A 14070-nucleotide genomic window follows, 5' to 3' on the forward strand; every position below is an offset into this window, starting at 1 on the left:
TGATAGTAGCTTATCATAGTATTCAAATTGGTAAATAAATTTAACCCATTGTCTCAAAACGATACAAACGTTATTTCTATTCACATTAAATATACACAGTTTAATTTCTTGTCATATTTACCACTATTCCTGTATAAAGTTCATCTAATTTGATTCTAAAGTCTGTATACAACGTGTTATTCTCAGAAAAAAACAAAAATATTATCACTAAGGACAGGTTAAATGTACGTGTTGAAGGAGATTCAAGATTAAGGGGAAAATAATTCATACAAAGAAGTAGTCTGGATTACATGTCCCTAAAAAGAAAATAAAAATCAACACACCTTAATAAAGCATCCAACTAAATATTTTATGGAGATAATTACTTATTAAAAACAATTTCTAAGCCACTATCCACATTAAAGTTTTTCTTGTACATTATTACATATATATTACTATTTTATGTCAGAGAATAAAAAGACCAACATGCCTAATTTGCCTTTAACATTAATTCAAAGCTTCTTATCATATGATATATCTATCATTCTTATTCTAACCGTAGAATTTCTTTATATAACGTTTGCATATTTCAAAATCTTTCAACTGTTATACCCAGTCATAATTCACTAAGAGACAAACAAATAAAAGAAATAATCTCATTTGAACCAAATACAATTGCAATAAAATATTAAATGACTGATAATAAATACACTAAAATTTGATCGTAGAAATTATCAAAATATCAATATGACTATATTTTTATCGAAGATAATCCAGCTGAACATTATAGATCATTAAAGTAAATAAGGTTTTGAGGTTGAGTAAACAGTAGATAAATTCAGTATCTTAATGTAAAATGTGGCCTAATATAAAAATTATAATGGGAAGAATAATATTGATACTACGCTTTAGCCAGTAATTTCTATAGAATAATAATAATTCTACATTCCCACAGCCACAAGCATAAGATACCTATCAAAGGTCTTTACAAATATCAACAAACACAGCATAATGTGTGTATCATTTCTATATTCCTTATTGGGCATAATCAATATAGCAACTATTAATTTTCATAAAATAATATCAAACAAAAAAGTAGCTCTAAACGGTGTTGGATTGTAATAGTTTAATATTCTTCTATAAACAGGTCGCTTTAACTCCAATGGATGTGTTAGTGCTCAATCAACAACCAACCGAACCTATTTATACATAATTCTAGATTTTCTAATGAAAAAAAGTTTCAAACCAAAATCAAGTTCCATATTTTTTCTTTTTCTTTTTTCTATTTAACAACAATGACCTTAAAATGAACTGACAGAATCTATATAGATGTTTTTTTAAAAATTTTCTTTAAGATTTATAGAAACAAACATTGATCATATAGTTTTTACAAAAAGACTCTTAAAATAATATACTCATGTAATAGTAAAATTCAGCAATTACCAGTCACTCTTTGATGTAAGACCATTATCAAGAAGTCTAACTTATGGCCCAACCAATATTACGTATTTGCATATGTATATGGAGAATTCTCTAAAGAACTATGCAACATTTTTTCAGAGGCCTTCTCTAATGTATCCACTATTTCTTATATTCTTCTTTTCTTTCTTTTTTTTTCTTCAACAAAAGAATAAAAAAAAAATATATCGAATAAAAAAAAAAAGAAACGTGAAAAAATTTTTGTTTCTTTTTTTTTCTTTTTTCTTTTTTTTTTGCTTCCCCGTTTTCCCTTTCTTCTCTCTTTCAAATCTAAATTATAGGAAGTCCCTGATATGTAATAATAAAGGTGAATAGCTGTTCTTTAAGGAAGACGGGACTTTTTAAACAGTCACACAAAACATATTAATGGGAAAATAACAACCTAGTACCTAAATACCATTCTGTTAAGTAACTCAACACCTATTAAGCTATTTATCATATATTCCTAATCTATACTATATTATTTCAATATTATTATCATACTACACAACATAACATTCCATCCTATTTTATTATAGCTATATATATATTTATTAACTTCACCTTTTTATTGTTTTAAAAATTACTCATGGATCATCCAAGAACTTCCAGTATTGCCACTATTTCAAGTAATACTGATAATACAACAACTGTTTCTTCTATTGCTTCGATGATGAATCAAACTGATAATTCACCTAATCAAACTGCACCAGCAAGTAATAATACACCTAACTCTTCAAGTATAAATATATCTAGATCTTCTATCTCTAACACAAATAATAATGCTAATAGAAGAAGTATCGATTCGAATGATAACTCCAACGTATACAAGACCTATGACAATAATACTGGCAATGCCAATATTTTGACATCAGAGCCTTACCATTCCATGGAATTACAAACAAATAATAATACAGGTACAAACATGAATTTGAATTCTAATACAATTATAAAATTTGACACTTCTCATCAGCAAAATAATAAATCGTTATCTACAAACTTTCCTCTACATTCTGAAAAAACTAAAAACGATGCTAATATACTACATAATATTGAAAACGATTTTTCATCTAATTTATTTAAAAATTATGATCCAATAACAGGTGAATTCTTAGGAAAAAAGGAAAGAACTAATACACCATCTGGCTTTATACAAAACGGTTCGAGTGTTAATAATAGTTCCATCTCTACATGTGCACATCAACAAGACAAACCAGTACCAATTGCAACATTATTATCCACTCCAATACACCCTGATCCACTTTCAACAAAATTACCACCGACATCCGACAAGATCATGCTCACAGCTATACCACCAGCATTGAAAATTTTAACGACTATGAAGTCTAGATCATATTCAGTACCGACAATTTTACATTCCTCAATGAAAAAATTGTCTAATAATCACGTTATATATACTCACTCAATGAGTGGGAACTCCCACGGCCCTATAAAAAATAATAAGGTTACAAAATCTATTTACAACAGTGGCAATACAAATAATACAAATAATCACGAAATCATTAATCCAGGAAGTTGGCGTCGTCACTATCAACAACATCAACACCACATTATTACCTGCCAGAGTAACCAACATAGTAATCCTAATAATAACGGTACTTTAGCTACAAATGTGGTCATCCCTTTAGTACCACATTCCAAGGCACCAAATTCTACATCTTCCTCAAATATCAACTTAAAGATAAGCTCAAATTCAAATTCTACTGCAAAATCATCTGCACAGAAAATTGATAAACAAGAAATTATTAACAGCAATATACTCCCTGTTATGTCTGTTCAAGGTACTAGAACTTTTGATAATAAAGATTCTGTTTCACCAAATAAAATACGAAGGGATAATGATGAGTCTTTAATATCAAAAGACAGAATAAATTACTTTATTCAACAACGGTCTTTGCAATTGAATATGATATTACCTCCAATCAATTTACAATGCTTGAAAGAAATAGATTTACAAGAGATAGTGAAAAACCCACAATTAAGACATGACATCGTATTTGATCCACTTTTACAATTTCGACCCAATTTAGATGGTGAGAGGGGGATTAAGAAAAGACAAGTATGGGATAAATACTGGTATGATGTTGAGAATGAATTAATTATTTATATGAATCAACCTAATATGTTCAATTATAACCATACAAGATTAGTGCCGTTATTTGATACCTTAAAGGAAATTCTACTCACTATTGTTCCACAAAGAGAGTCTCAACAGATTGAAAATATCTTGGACACAGAGCTAAATGTTCAAAATCTAGTGAAAAGTGGTAATGTTTGGTTAGCTATGAATGATTTAGCGTCATGGTTAGCCCAATTATTTAAGCACCATTGTGCTCCAATGAGAGATACTTGGGTAGACAAAATGAAATGCAAGTTTGATAATGCCAAGGAAACACAATCAATGACAGAATTGATGGATGGCTTTAAGTCTATATTTCAAATTTTAGAAGCAATGAAATTAGATATAGCCAACCATCAAATCCGACTATTAAGGCCTGCTATACTGAGTAATGCGGTAGAATTTGAAAAGCAATACTTCAATTCATTGATGGAAGGAATTTCTTTAAGGGAGGTTAATACCAATGAAAATAATATTAATGATGATAGAAAATTTCTGTTAAGGTCATCATTAATGTGGTTCAAGGATAAATTCAGTGAGTATTTACCAACGTTAGAAAATAATAATATGAACGCAAAAGTTATGATTCCTCAAGTTTACAAAATTTATATTAAATCAATTATCAGTCTATTATCATGCAACAAAATGGTAAGAGAGTATCCAACCTCATTATCATTCGATCATGCAAGGTTAATATTGCTAAGAGCTGATATTAGACAACTAGTTTGCCTTCTTGTATGTAGATTACATTTCCAACAATTAGTAGCCAGTGATAAAAATATCGATCCACCAGTAAAAAAGTATATCTTAACTAATTATGACAACAACAAATTACAAAATGAAATCATCAGTATAATTACTGATGAACATGGAAATTGTAGATGGACAAAAAATACATTATCAATAGCAATCCATTTGTGTAAAGTGATTAAAGATTTAACATTAGAATACAATGCTCACAATAAGGATAAATCTGAAAATTTGGCGACAAGAAATGACATTGATGAAAGTGGAAACACCAGTATAAATGAATCCTCGATGTTACTATCTAAGAAAGTGCCTATATTGGATAACCAAAAAATATCATTTTCTAAATCGTGGCTATCCAAACAGACGCAACCTTTGAGTGAAATATATAGTGTTCTAGAGAAAAGGGTTTTTTCTTTGTTAGAGGAGACAATTTTCGACAACGCTGAATGTACTATGGATGGAAGAGTTAATCAAGAATTTGTATACTCGTACAATCCAATTATTTCAACTATTTCGTCTAACAACAATAAAGAATTTTCTACTATGGAAAGGGTTATAAATCAAGGAGAGACTAGCAATAACAAATTAACATCGTTTAGAACTTTGAAGAAGAATTTCAAAACTAAAACTAGTAATAACATTATGGCAATTGCTGATATGGAACAATTTGAAAACATCTACCGCCATTTAAATACAATTATCAATTTCCATTGGTCTGTTTTTAATTCACATTACATTGACATGGTATCAGAGAGTGTTCAAACTATATGAGACATCTTATACTTATCATATTTATTTATTCATACATACATATATATATTTATATGTGGTATCATAAGTTTTATTAAACAATACCCGTTTTATCCGGGAGATATATTTAATGTATTACTTCGTTGTAAAAGAAATCTTTTTTATAAACCTGAATCGTTTTAAAATGAAATGATGTCTTAATATAAAATTTATGTATTTGAAAAAGCAATAATTTATGCCTACTCTCTGATTGTTCCTCTTCTCAAAGAATAACTAAATTTGTTTTTTTGCACTCGGATCACAATGCTCAAGCCACGTTATATGGAACTAAAGTAAAGACAACAACAACTGTTGAAGGCTTATAAATTATTCAGTAAATATATTTTCTCCAATGTTTAATTTTGAAATTTAAGAAAATACCTTTTTGCTAACAAACTATTTATTGTATAACCTTGCTGATATTAATGTAATTTAATAGCAAACAGTAGTTATAAGACAATAAAGAGTATATGATAATATTGAATGACTACTACAGAAAATCTACAAAAAAAAAAAAATAGAAACAAAACGCTCAAGAAATTATAACAAGTTACACTCAAATAAATAATATCCTAACAAAAGAAAAAAAATACAAACCAGCCACAAGAAGTAATCAATAGCAACAATGTACATAGCAAGTATTTTCCATGTTAATTTTAACATGCAATTTTATAGATATATGTACCCATGAAAATATATATATTGTGAAACATCAATGACTCTTTAGAGTCTATATAATATGTAGCTAGACTCAATCCTTATAAAAATAGATAAACAAACAAAAAATTAGGACAGATTTCAACTAATTTAGTCTTATCACACTTGCTACCATTTATTTTATCTTATGCTTTGAACTGAAATAGAACTGTGATAAGGAAGAATGAACCCTTTACTTTTTTTTTTCATGTTTTTGACTTCTATGGAAGATTCGGCATTTTGCTAAAAAAAAGGCTTTTTCATTCTCCGTTTTCCGTTTTCGGATTTTGTTCTAATTGACTTAAAAATTACAACAACAACAACAATAAAAAAAACGGAAATACAAAGGAGATTACAAATAAAAAAGGGGTTTTTGGGTGTGGATGAAAAAAAAAGAAAAATAAAGATAAAGATAAAGATAATAAAGATAAGCGAAAGATTAAACAGACGTCAACTTAAAGATGGAATTAATGTAAACAAGATTAGAGTCACGTTAACACAAACCGAAAAGCCAAACACCACTCTAAAGTAAGTAGAAATATTGGTATTAAAATCTTTCCATTTACTATTTAAAGACAAAAATTTGAAAAAAAATACCAAAACCTCAATTATAATATACGCATAAATAAATAAACATAGCGAAAAGGAAAAAACCTTTTTTTTTCAACACACTTCACCACAAAAATCTGTTTCAATTTAATATGAAATTCATTGATGAATTAGATATTGAAAGAATCAATCAAACATTAAATTTCGAGACATCTGATTGCAAAATTAGTGGAGGATGTGATATTTATACTACAAAGCCTGTTGCATCTGACAAAAAACTCTACAAAAGAATTGATCATCATTTGGAAATGATTTTACAAGAAAATGAAAGTTATAATGCTGCTGTACAACAACATATCCTCAATGAAGTCAATGGATATTTATCTTCACCTATATTAACTGGTAAGAACAACAACAGTAACAACAATTATGATGATAATTCTACAGTAATTGCTCATTCTGAAGAGGCCGTCGATTTTCATAACAGTAGAAGAAGTAGTCTTTCCTTCTGGGAACAAAAGAGAAGGATGTCAATCACTGAACCAATAAACAATTCAACCAACAATAGTGGGAGTGTTGTCAACAGTCCTTTATTATCCAAAATAGATATAAATGATTCAAATACTAATCTTATGCACAATCACGTGACAAAAACATCTAAGTTAAATGATCAAAATTTGAAGGAATTAGTTATGAATAATTACCAGAATCTAGTGAATAAAGATAATGACTACCTAAGTTCCTCATCAATAAATAAAAATATACAACCAAAGAAAAGACAATCATCTTCAAGTAGTCTTATAAGAAGAAATAGTAGTTCCAGTAGTTTAAAGAGCAATTCTAACTCCAACTCTAACACCCCTGTATTAAAGTCACCAAGATTAAGAAGATCTTCTCTAAATGATATAAATAACAGTTCAATAAACATCGGTCCGTTTGGTCCAATTAACGAACCTTCAAGCAGGAGAACATTTGCATATCTTATTGCAATTTTAAATGCTTCTTACCCAGATCATGATTTTTCATCATTAGAACCAACTGACTTCACAAAAAGTTCATTAAAATCATTTATTTCTAAATTTGAAAATTCTTTGTATTCAATGGGTAAGCAATCAAATGAACAAGATTGGATCTGGGAGATAATCAACGACCATATGACATTGTCTGACTGCATAGTATACCAATATAGTCCCTCAAAATCTTTCTTAGAGGATGAACCAGGCTATCTTTGGAATCTAATGGGATTCCTTTTTAATAGAAAGAGAAAAAGAGTGGCTTTTATATACTTGATTGCATCAAGATTAAACAGTGAAACACCAATTAAAACAAATTATGTAGATGTTGATACGGGGCATGGATTAACAAGTTCTAATACTAATACTAACAACGACAACGACTATGATAATGATGAAAGTGGTTCTTATTTTACTTTTTCAACCAAAAAGTCAAAAAAAAATATAGATATTTTAATTGATGATACCATAGACCAATATGAGGGAGAATATGATTTAAGAGATGATGAAAACGCTATTCAAGATGATTCTGAGGATGACTTTTGAATAAAATACAGATATAAAATGAAGTAAAAGAAAAGATAGAAAATAATCACTCATCTCTAAAAGTGATTATTACTTTACTTAGCAAGTAAAAATTAACATGATTTTTTTGTCATGTTATATATTAGTTGAGTATGCTTATTTACTTATTTATTCTTTGTATGTAATGTATTACATTTATCTCTTCTATTGTAATCACTTAAAAATCCAGTACCTTCACTCAATAATCAGTATATTTTTGATCTTCTTATCCTACTCCTTCTTTTATGCAGTCGTTGATATGTTAAATTTCTATAGCTTTAATACCTTGCTTTGTAATAGCATATGTAATAGATTTGGGCTCACAATATGATGAAAAAACAACAGTCAAATCTCTCTTTACTTGCCAAAAAGAGCTCTCATCAATTCCTTGATAAATTTTTAATTCACCTCTTTTAATCATGGGTGAAGCCTTATATGATTTTTTCAACAGTATTCTTGTTGAAACATAATTAGCCCATGATAAACCTAAATTAGGTACAATAGAATCCAATCTCCTTTTTTTTCTTATTATTACTGATTTTTTTTTATTAATTTTCTCTTTGGAATATTCAATATCTGCTGTATTTAAAGTTAAATTTTGTTTAGACTTTCCTATACTATTCATATCGCTCATATTATAGTTACCATTATCATAGTTATTGTTAGGATCTGATTCATTATTTTCTAATGATCGTATTGAGAGTGCTGATTCTGAGACGGATTTGATTCTGTTTGAAGCCTCAATGAATTTATTGACTTCCTTTTCTATTAACATAGAATCTTCATCATCAGACAAGATGGTCTCTAACTGAAATGAATCAACCTGACTAAATCTTAGATTATCACTATTAGTATTACTTTGATGTAAATTTTTAGAACTATCTTTATAATTCATGGCACCATTGGACATAGTAAGGTTACTTGTTGAGATATCCATTGAATTGTATTTGTGTCTATACAAGATACTGGAATCCTTCCAACCTACTAACCATCCTACTTGATAATCATAGTCTGTGATAATCTGACGAACAGGCTCGGCATTTTCCAATAGCGGTTTATTACCTACTTGATTAGCGACTACTACAGATAATTCGTATTTGTTTGCTAAGTACAATAATTTTTCAGCTAATCTTTCAACATAAAATCTATTGACTTGAGAATTTTTAATTGATGTATTTTCTAATTCAACTCTTAGATGATGTGATATAGAATCTATAATAATTAATTTGATAGAATCTTTATTCCTATCTAACAAGATAGGTAATTGAACATCAAGGATATGTTCCTGAGTAGTTAAATCATTGCAGGTCACCGTGAAGATATTATCTAGTGATACATTTTCGTTATTATATAAAGGGTTTTCTGCTAATATTTGTTGTATTCTTTGTGTAGTAAGATCACCTTCAGTAGTAATGAAGACACATTTCCCATTCAATCCATAATTTTCTAAAGGTAGTTGCACTGTTAAACTCAGTTGCATTAACAATTGAGATTTACCAGTTGAAGATTCACCGAAAATTTCAGTGATTCCTCTTATAAATATTCCACCACCCAATATTTCATCGATTTTAATATCACCAGTAGTAAACCAAGCTGGGTTTGTGTCCTCACTTGAAATAAACTGTGAATGTAATTTTACAGAATTTTGACTATGAAGAGGAGTTAAAACATTTTGGGATTTGTATTGACCATTAAATTCATCTACTAATATTGATTGAAATTTATTAACTTCGACTACTGATCTTTGTAATATCTTTGATAATTCAGATATATTAAGAGTTAAAAAATCGATAGTTGTAACATTATTCTTCTTAGCATTATCTAACAACTGAGAAAATTCAAGTTCATATAATAACTTACTTTGAGGTAATTCATCATAGAGATCCATTCGACTTAATCTTATAAATGACCAATATATTGAATAATAAATAAAACAAATAAATAATATGATTAAAAGTTTTCCTGTTTGATTCGATATTACATTGATATAAACGATTGGTATCCAATCTCACTTTAATTCACTTCATTTCATTGGATTAATTCACTTTCCTTATTAGATAGACAACATCAAGTATAAATTCAGTAGAACTGATGTGTGATCCCGCATAGTTCTAAGTCAAAATACATACATACAGTCAAGTTTCACAATATTTTTTTTCTGCAGATATTCTCTTTTTTTTTTTATTTTTTCCCTTCTAAATTCAGTTATTCTGCAATAATGAATGAAATTGTTAACTGAAGGACCATAATAACATAACATATTATAACATAATAAAAGTACACTTAAGTTAGATAATATACAATATAATTTAAGAGTCATAGAATTTGCAGCAATATTTCCAGCAAGTCTATAAATAACTTTAAGGAATGTTTCTACAAGAATATATATATATAGATACATACAGATATATCAAAGAAAAGATAGACGGGAAAAAATAGTAGATAAAAAGAAGTTTGTTTAGGAATAATGATAGGAAAAATGGGTATGATGAAAATGCATTGAAAGGGGAAAACTTTTTAAAGATTATTAAACTAAATATGCTGTAGTGCTCTCAAAAATGAAAAAAAGTAAAAATAAAAACAATATCTTGGTCTAATAAGTAAAGAAAGGAGAAATAATGAACTGAAAGAGGAAAACAAAAAGTTTACTGGATGAAAATAAAAATCAAATCAATAAACGAGTGAACAATTTTTTAATTAATTTTCTTTATTGACATTTGCTTTAATACTAGTCTTGTTCACGTGTGTTGATATTGTCGTCTCTGATGAAAATTGAGAAGTCTGTGAAGTAGCGTATTCTTGTATTCCATTATTTTGATCTATATGATTTGCTTGTGATTCTCTAGCCAAGGGATTACCCTGTATTGGAGGAGACATATTATAGTATTGTTGTGCTGCAAAACTTGGTCTAGTATAATCAACCTCATTTTCATGTACAACCGCTCTACTAGGTGTCTCGATATTTATAGTATTCTTATTAATCCATGCAGATGAAACAGTTGGAGATGACGTAAGATTTGGTTCCAAAGGTGGAGGTGGTAAATATTCTGCTTTAGTATTTGGGTGGAATTGCCCTCTTTCATCATAGTAACCTAAATCATTAATATTTGCCTCTTCTGTATATTCTGGCACATAATCTTCTACTGCACGTTGTGTAGTTCCATGGTACTGTTGTTCTGATTGCCTATATGAAGGTGGTGTGATCCATGAAGTACCTCTAATTGGTGCCTCACCCCTATTGATTCTTCTTCTATTTGCTGTAAAAGTTAAGAAAAAGACAGCGAAAAACCCAATAATAAATAGAATAAACAAAATCCAGCGTCCCCACTGCCAACTTGAATCACCAAATACATCATTCATAGCCATAGTATCACCATCACTATTAGTGTTAGTATCAGAGTCATCTCTTTTGTATAAAGCTAAAAACTGTGAAGATATGTCATTAATTAGAGATCCAGCCACCACCGTAGATTTGTTTGAAAAAATTAATAAATTTAAAAGTATTTCAATAATAATGAAATGTCTTTGTAACAATATCATTTTGCAGGTTAGCTATATGGACTACAAATTCCTTTTTTTACGTATCTGTACACATATGACAACAATGTGAATAGTTTTGATGTATTACTCATGATCGAACAGCTGTGAATTCGTATATACATGTACATATATATACACATATATATCTTATCTTTGTTGTATAATATCAAAAAGGGAAAAAAAAACAGAAATAGGAACAAAAAGAAAAAAGAAGTGGAAAGACAAAATTTAATATTCCCTTTTTTTTTTTCTTTCTTTTGTCTGTTTTTATTTTTAATCAAGATCGATCGACATTAATTAGAAAAAAAAACAGATGGAAGATAAAACTGCGTTACACACCGTCTAATGCTCCAAAAATCTACATGTTTTGTACTAACCATAATCAGCATTCAAAGGCTGGATGCCATTACGAGTTCTCATATACATGTATTGTTAACGACATTTATCAGGTGGAACAAAAATAAAAAAAAAAAAAGAACAGAACAAGAAAGATACTTTCAGAGGAATGAGGAAAATGATATATATATGAAAAGTACGTGATTATATTAGACAAGAAGGTTCTATTATTTATAGATATTAGTATAATTTCCCAACTTTTATTTTCTTCTTGTTAAGATTGAGTTAGTTAAAAACTCTAATGCAGATCTTGAGTCTGATTCAGGCAAAGCCTCTCTTAGATTCTTTAAGGCTTTATCTCTATACTCACGAGCCAGCTCATAAGTTTTCTTTGCACCATCATATTTGTATACCAACTGTAAAGCTCTTTCTACATCGCCAGGCAATTCAAAATTTCTTTCAATTAAATCCCCGAGACTTGGATCCTCCTTCCATGCAAATAAGACTGGAGCTGTTGATATGCCTAGTTTCAAATCCACATTAGTTGTCTTCCCCATTTGTTTACTTGAACTTGTAAAATCCAGCATATCGTCAATCAACTGGAAGCATAGACCAAGATTTTTACCGAATTCATAGCATGATTCAATGACGTTTGGTTTGACACCAGATAATATGGCTGCACTTCTTAAAGACATTGCGATTAGAGAGCCAGTTTTTAAATAGGATTTGTGTATATAATAATCGAAGGCTTCGTCAATCTTACTGATACTAGTTGACTTTTTACCTGTGTTTGGTTTTGGATCATATTCATCGGTGTTGTGTAATTGCATAAACTCACCTTCTACAAGACTTGCAATACAACTTGACATAATCTCCACTACCTGGGGATCTCGTAATCTAGATATAGCCACAGTGGCCCTTCCTAAAAGGAAATCACCAGCCAAGACAGCCATTTTATTGGTAAAGACCACATTTCCACTTGGCTTACCTCTTCTTGTATCAGCATGATCAATAACATCATCGTGCAACAGGGAGGCAGTGTGGATCATCTCTACAATTTCAGCTAAACGTCTCTGTCTTGGAAGAATCCCATTCTCCTTGTCGAAAGATTCAATATTATTATTTTTAAAGGATAAGCTTGCTTGCGTCAAAGGATGGAACCTAGAATGTTTTATATCAGCATTAGTGAGACCTTGAAAGATATTCAGTGGTGTAAATGATTCGACAGGTTGTTGTTTTAACCATTGAATGGAGTTATTCAACGAGGTGGTTATGTTATCATTTGATAGATACGGAGGTATTTGTCTTTTATCCATTGGAATTTCACTTAGTGCACGGGATAATAAAAGGACTAATAGAGGTCTAACTTTTTTACCTTCGGTCTCAAAATAATAGCTTGATACACGATCCAAATATGGGTTACCAGTACCAATTAAAGCAATGATATTTCTAACAAGATTATTCATTTCATTTGATACCAGAGATATTGGATTATTCAATAATGACTGTGGTGTGACTAACTTACTCACCGCATTCAAAGCTACTGCAAAGGAAGATTTATATCGGCATGAGTTTCTTGTCAAAAAATGAATTCTATTTAACATAACGAATGGAGTATAAGGGGAAGAGCTAGTAGTATATACATATATATATACAAATATATATATATATATATATATTTGTATATATGCAATAAAGATTGTATATCAACTCAAATATTGTACAAAAAAAAAAAAAACAAACTATAATATTTTTTCTGTTTTGTTTGTTTTAATTTAGTAGCTCAATTAAATATTGGTAATTAGTGACTTTTTCTGGAGCTTCTAATGCATACTCTCTTCTTTTTGCTTGCATTCACATATATATATATATATATATATATTTTCTTTCTTGTCCTTTGCCCTTTGGCCTGCTCGACAGACAAAGCTGCTATCTTAAAACTTTTTTTTCTTTTTTTCTTTTGTTGCATGGCAGTTTTTCAGTATTATTGAAACTGTTTCCAGGATGAAAGAATGGGAACTTTAGACTACGGCTATGAAAGAGACCCATACATCACAGATCTCCAGGTCTATATGTGTGTGTGCACCGGTTGGATTTAGGGTTTGTGAGGTTCCACGGGCCAAGGGCTTTCAGGATTTTTCTAAACGAAACAGAAAAAATGTAAGAAAAACAAAAAAGAAATTCAGTAAGAAAATTCAGATGAGATTCGTGAATCTGTCGCTTTAATATGGTTTTTGTTGGTTGCTGCAACAACAA

The 14070-nt window shown here is 29.5% G+C and overlaps 5 protein-coding genes across 5 annotated transcripts; 2 read left to right on the forward strand and 3 right to left on the reverse strand.

The window, feature by feature from the left end:
• Window positions 1–2026: 2026 nt before the first annotated feature.
• On the forward strand, window positions 2027–5098 carry SOK1 (Sok1p; the record flags this gene model as incomplete). Its single annotated transcript, XM_064860238.1, has 1 exon — window positions 2027–5098. One exon carries the CDS (start codon window positions 2027–2029, stop codon window positions 5096–5098), a length of 3072 nt encoding a protein of 1023 aa, XP_064712899.1.
• A 1415-nt stretch (window positions 5099–6513) lies between these two features.
• MAF1 (RNA polymerase III-inhibiting protein MAF1) lies at window positions 6514–7920 on the forward strand (the record flags this gene model as incomplete). Its single annotated transcript, XM_064860239.1, has 1 exon — window positions 6514–7920. The coding sequence occupies one exon, from the start codon at window positions 6514–6516 to the stop codon at window positions 7918–7920; it is 1407 nt and encodes a 468-aa protein (XP_064712900.1).
• Window positions 7921–8200: 280 nt separating this feature from the next.
• RAD57 (putative DNA-dependent ATPase RAD57) lies at window positions 8201–9826 on the reverse strand (the record flags this gene model as incomplete). The annotated part of the gene is made up of 1 exon (XM_064860240.1): window positions 8201–9826. One exon carries the CDS (start codon window positions 9824–9826, stop codon window positions 8201–8203), a length of 1626 nt encoding a protein of 541 aa, XP_064712901.1.
• An 809-nt stretch (window positions 9827–10635) lies between these two features.
• Window positions 10636–11478, reverse strand: RCR2 (Rcr2p; the record flags this gene model as incomplete). Its single annotated transcript, XM_064860241.1, has 1 exon — window positions 10636–11478. One exon carries the CDS (start codon window positions 11476–11478, stop codon window positions 10636–10638), a length of 843 nt encoding a protein of 280 aa, XP_064712902.1.
• Window positions 11479–12074: 596 nt separating this feature from the next.
• On the reverse strand, window positions 12075–13418 carry COQ1 (trans-hexaprenyltranstransferase; the record flags this gene model as incomplete). The annotated part of the gene is made up of 1 exon (XM_064860242.1): window positions 12075–13418. The coding sequence occupies one exon, from the start codon at window positions 13416–13418 to the stop codon at window positions 12075–12077; it is 1344 nt and encodes a 447-aa protein (XP_064712903.1).
• Between the last annotated feature and the right edge of the window lie 652 nt (window positions 13419–14070).

Source organism: Arxiozyma heterogenica, assembly GCF_036370985.1.
Source record: "Arxiozyma heterogenica strain weizmannii chromosome Unknown scaffold_30, whole genome shotgun sequence".
NCBI lineage: Eukaryota > Fungi > Ascomycota > Saccharomycetes > Saccharomycetales > Saccharomycetaceae > Arxiozyma > Arxiozyma heterogenica.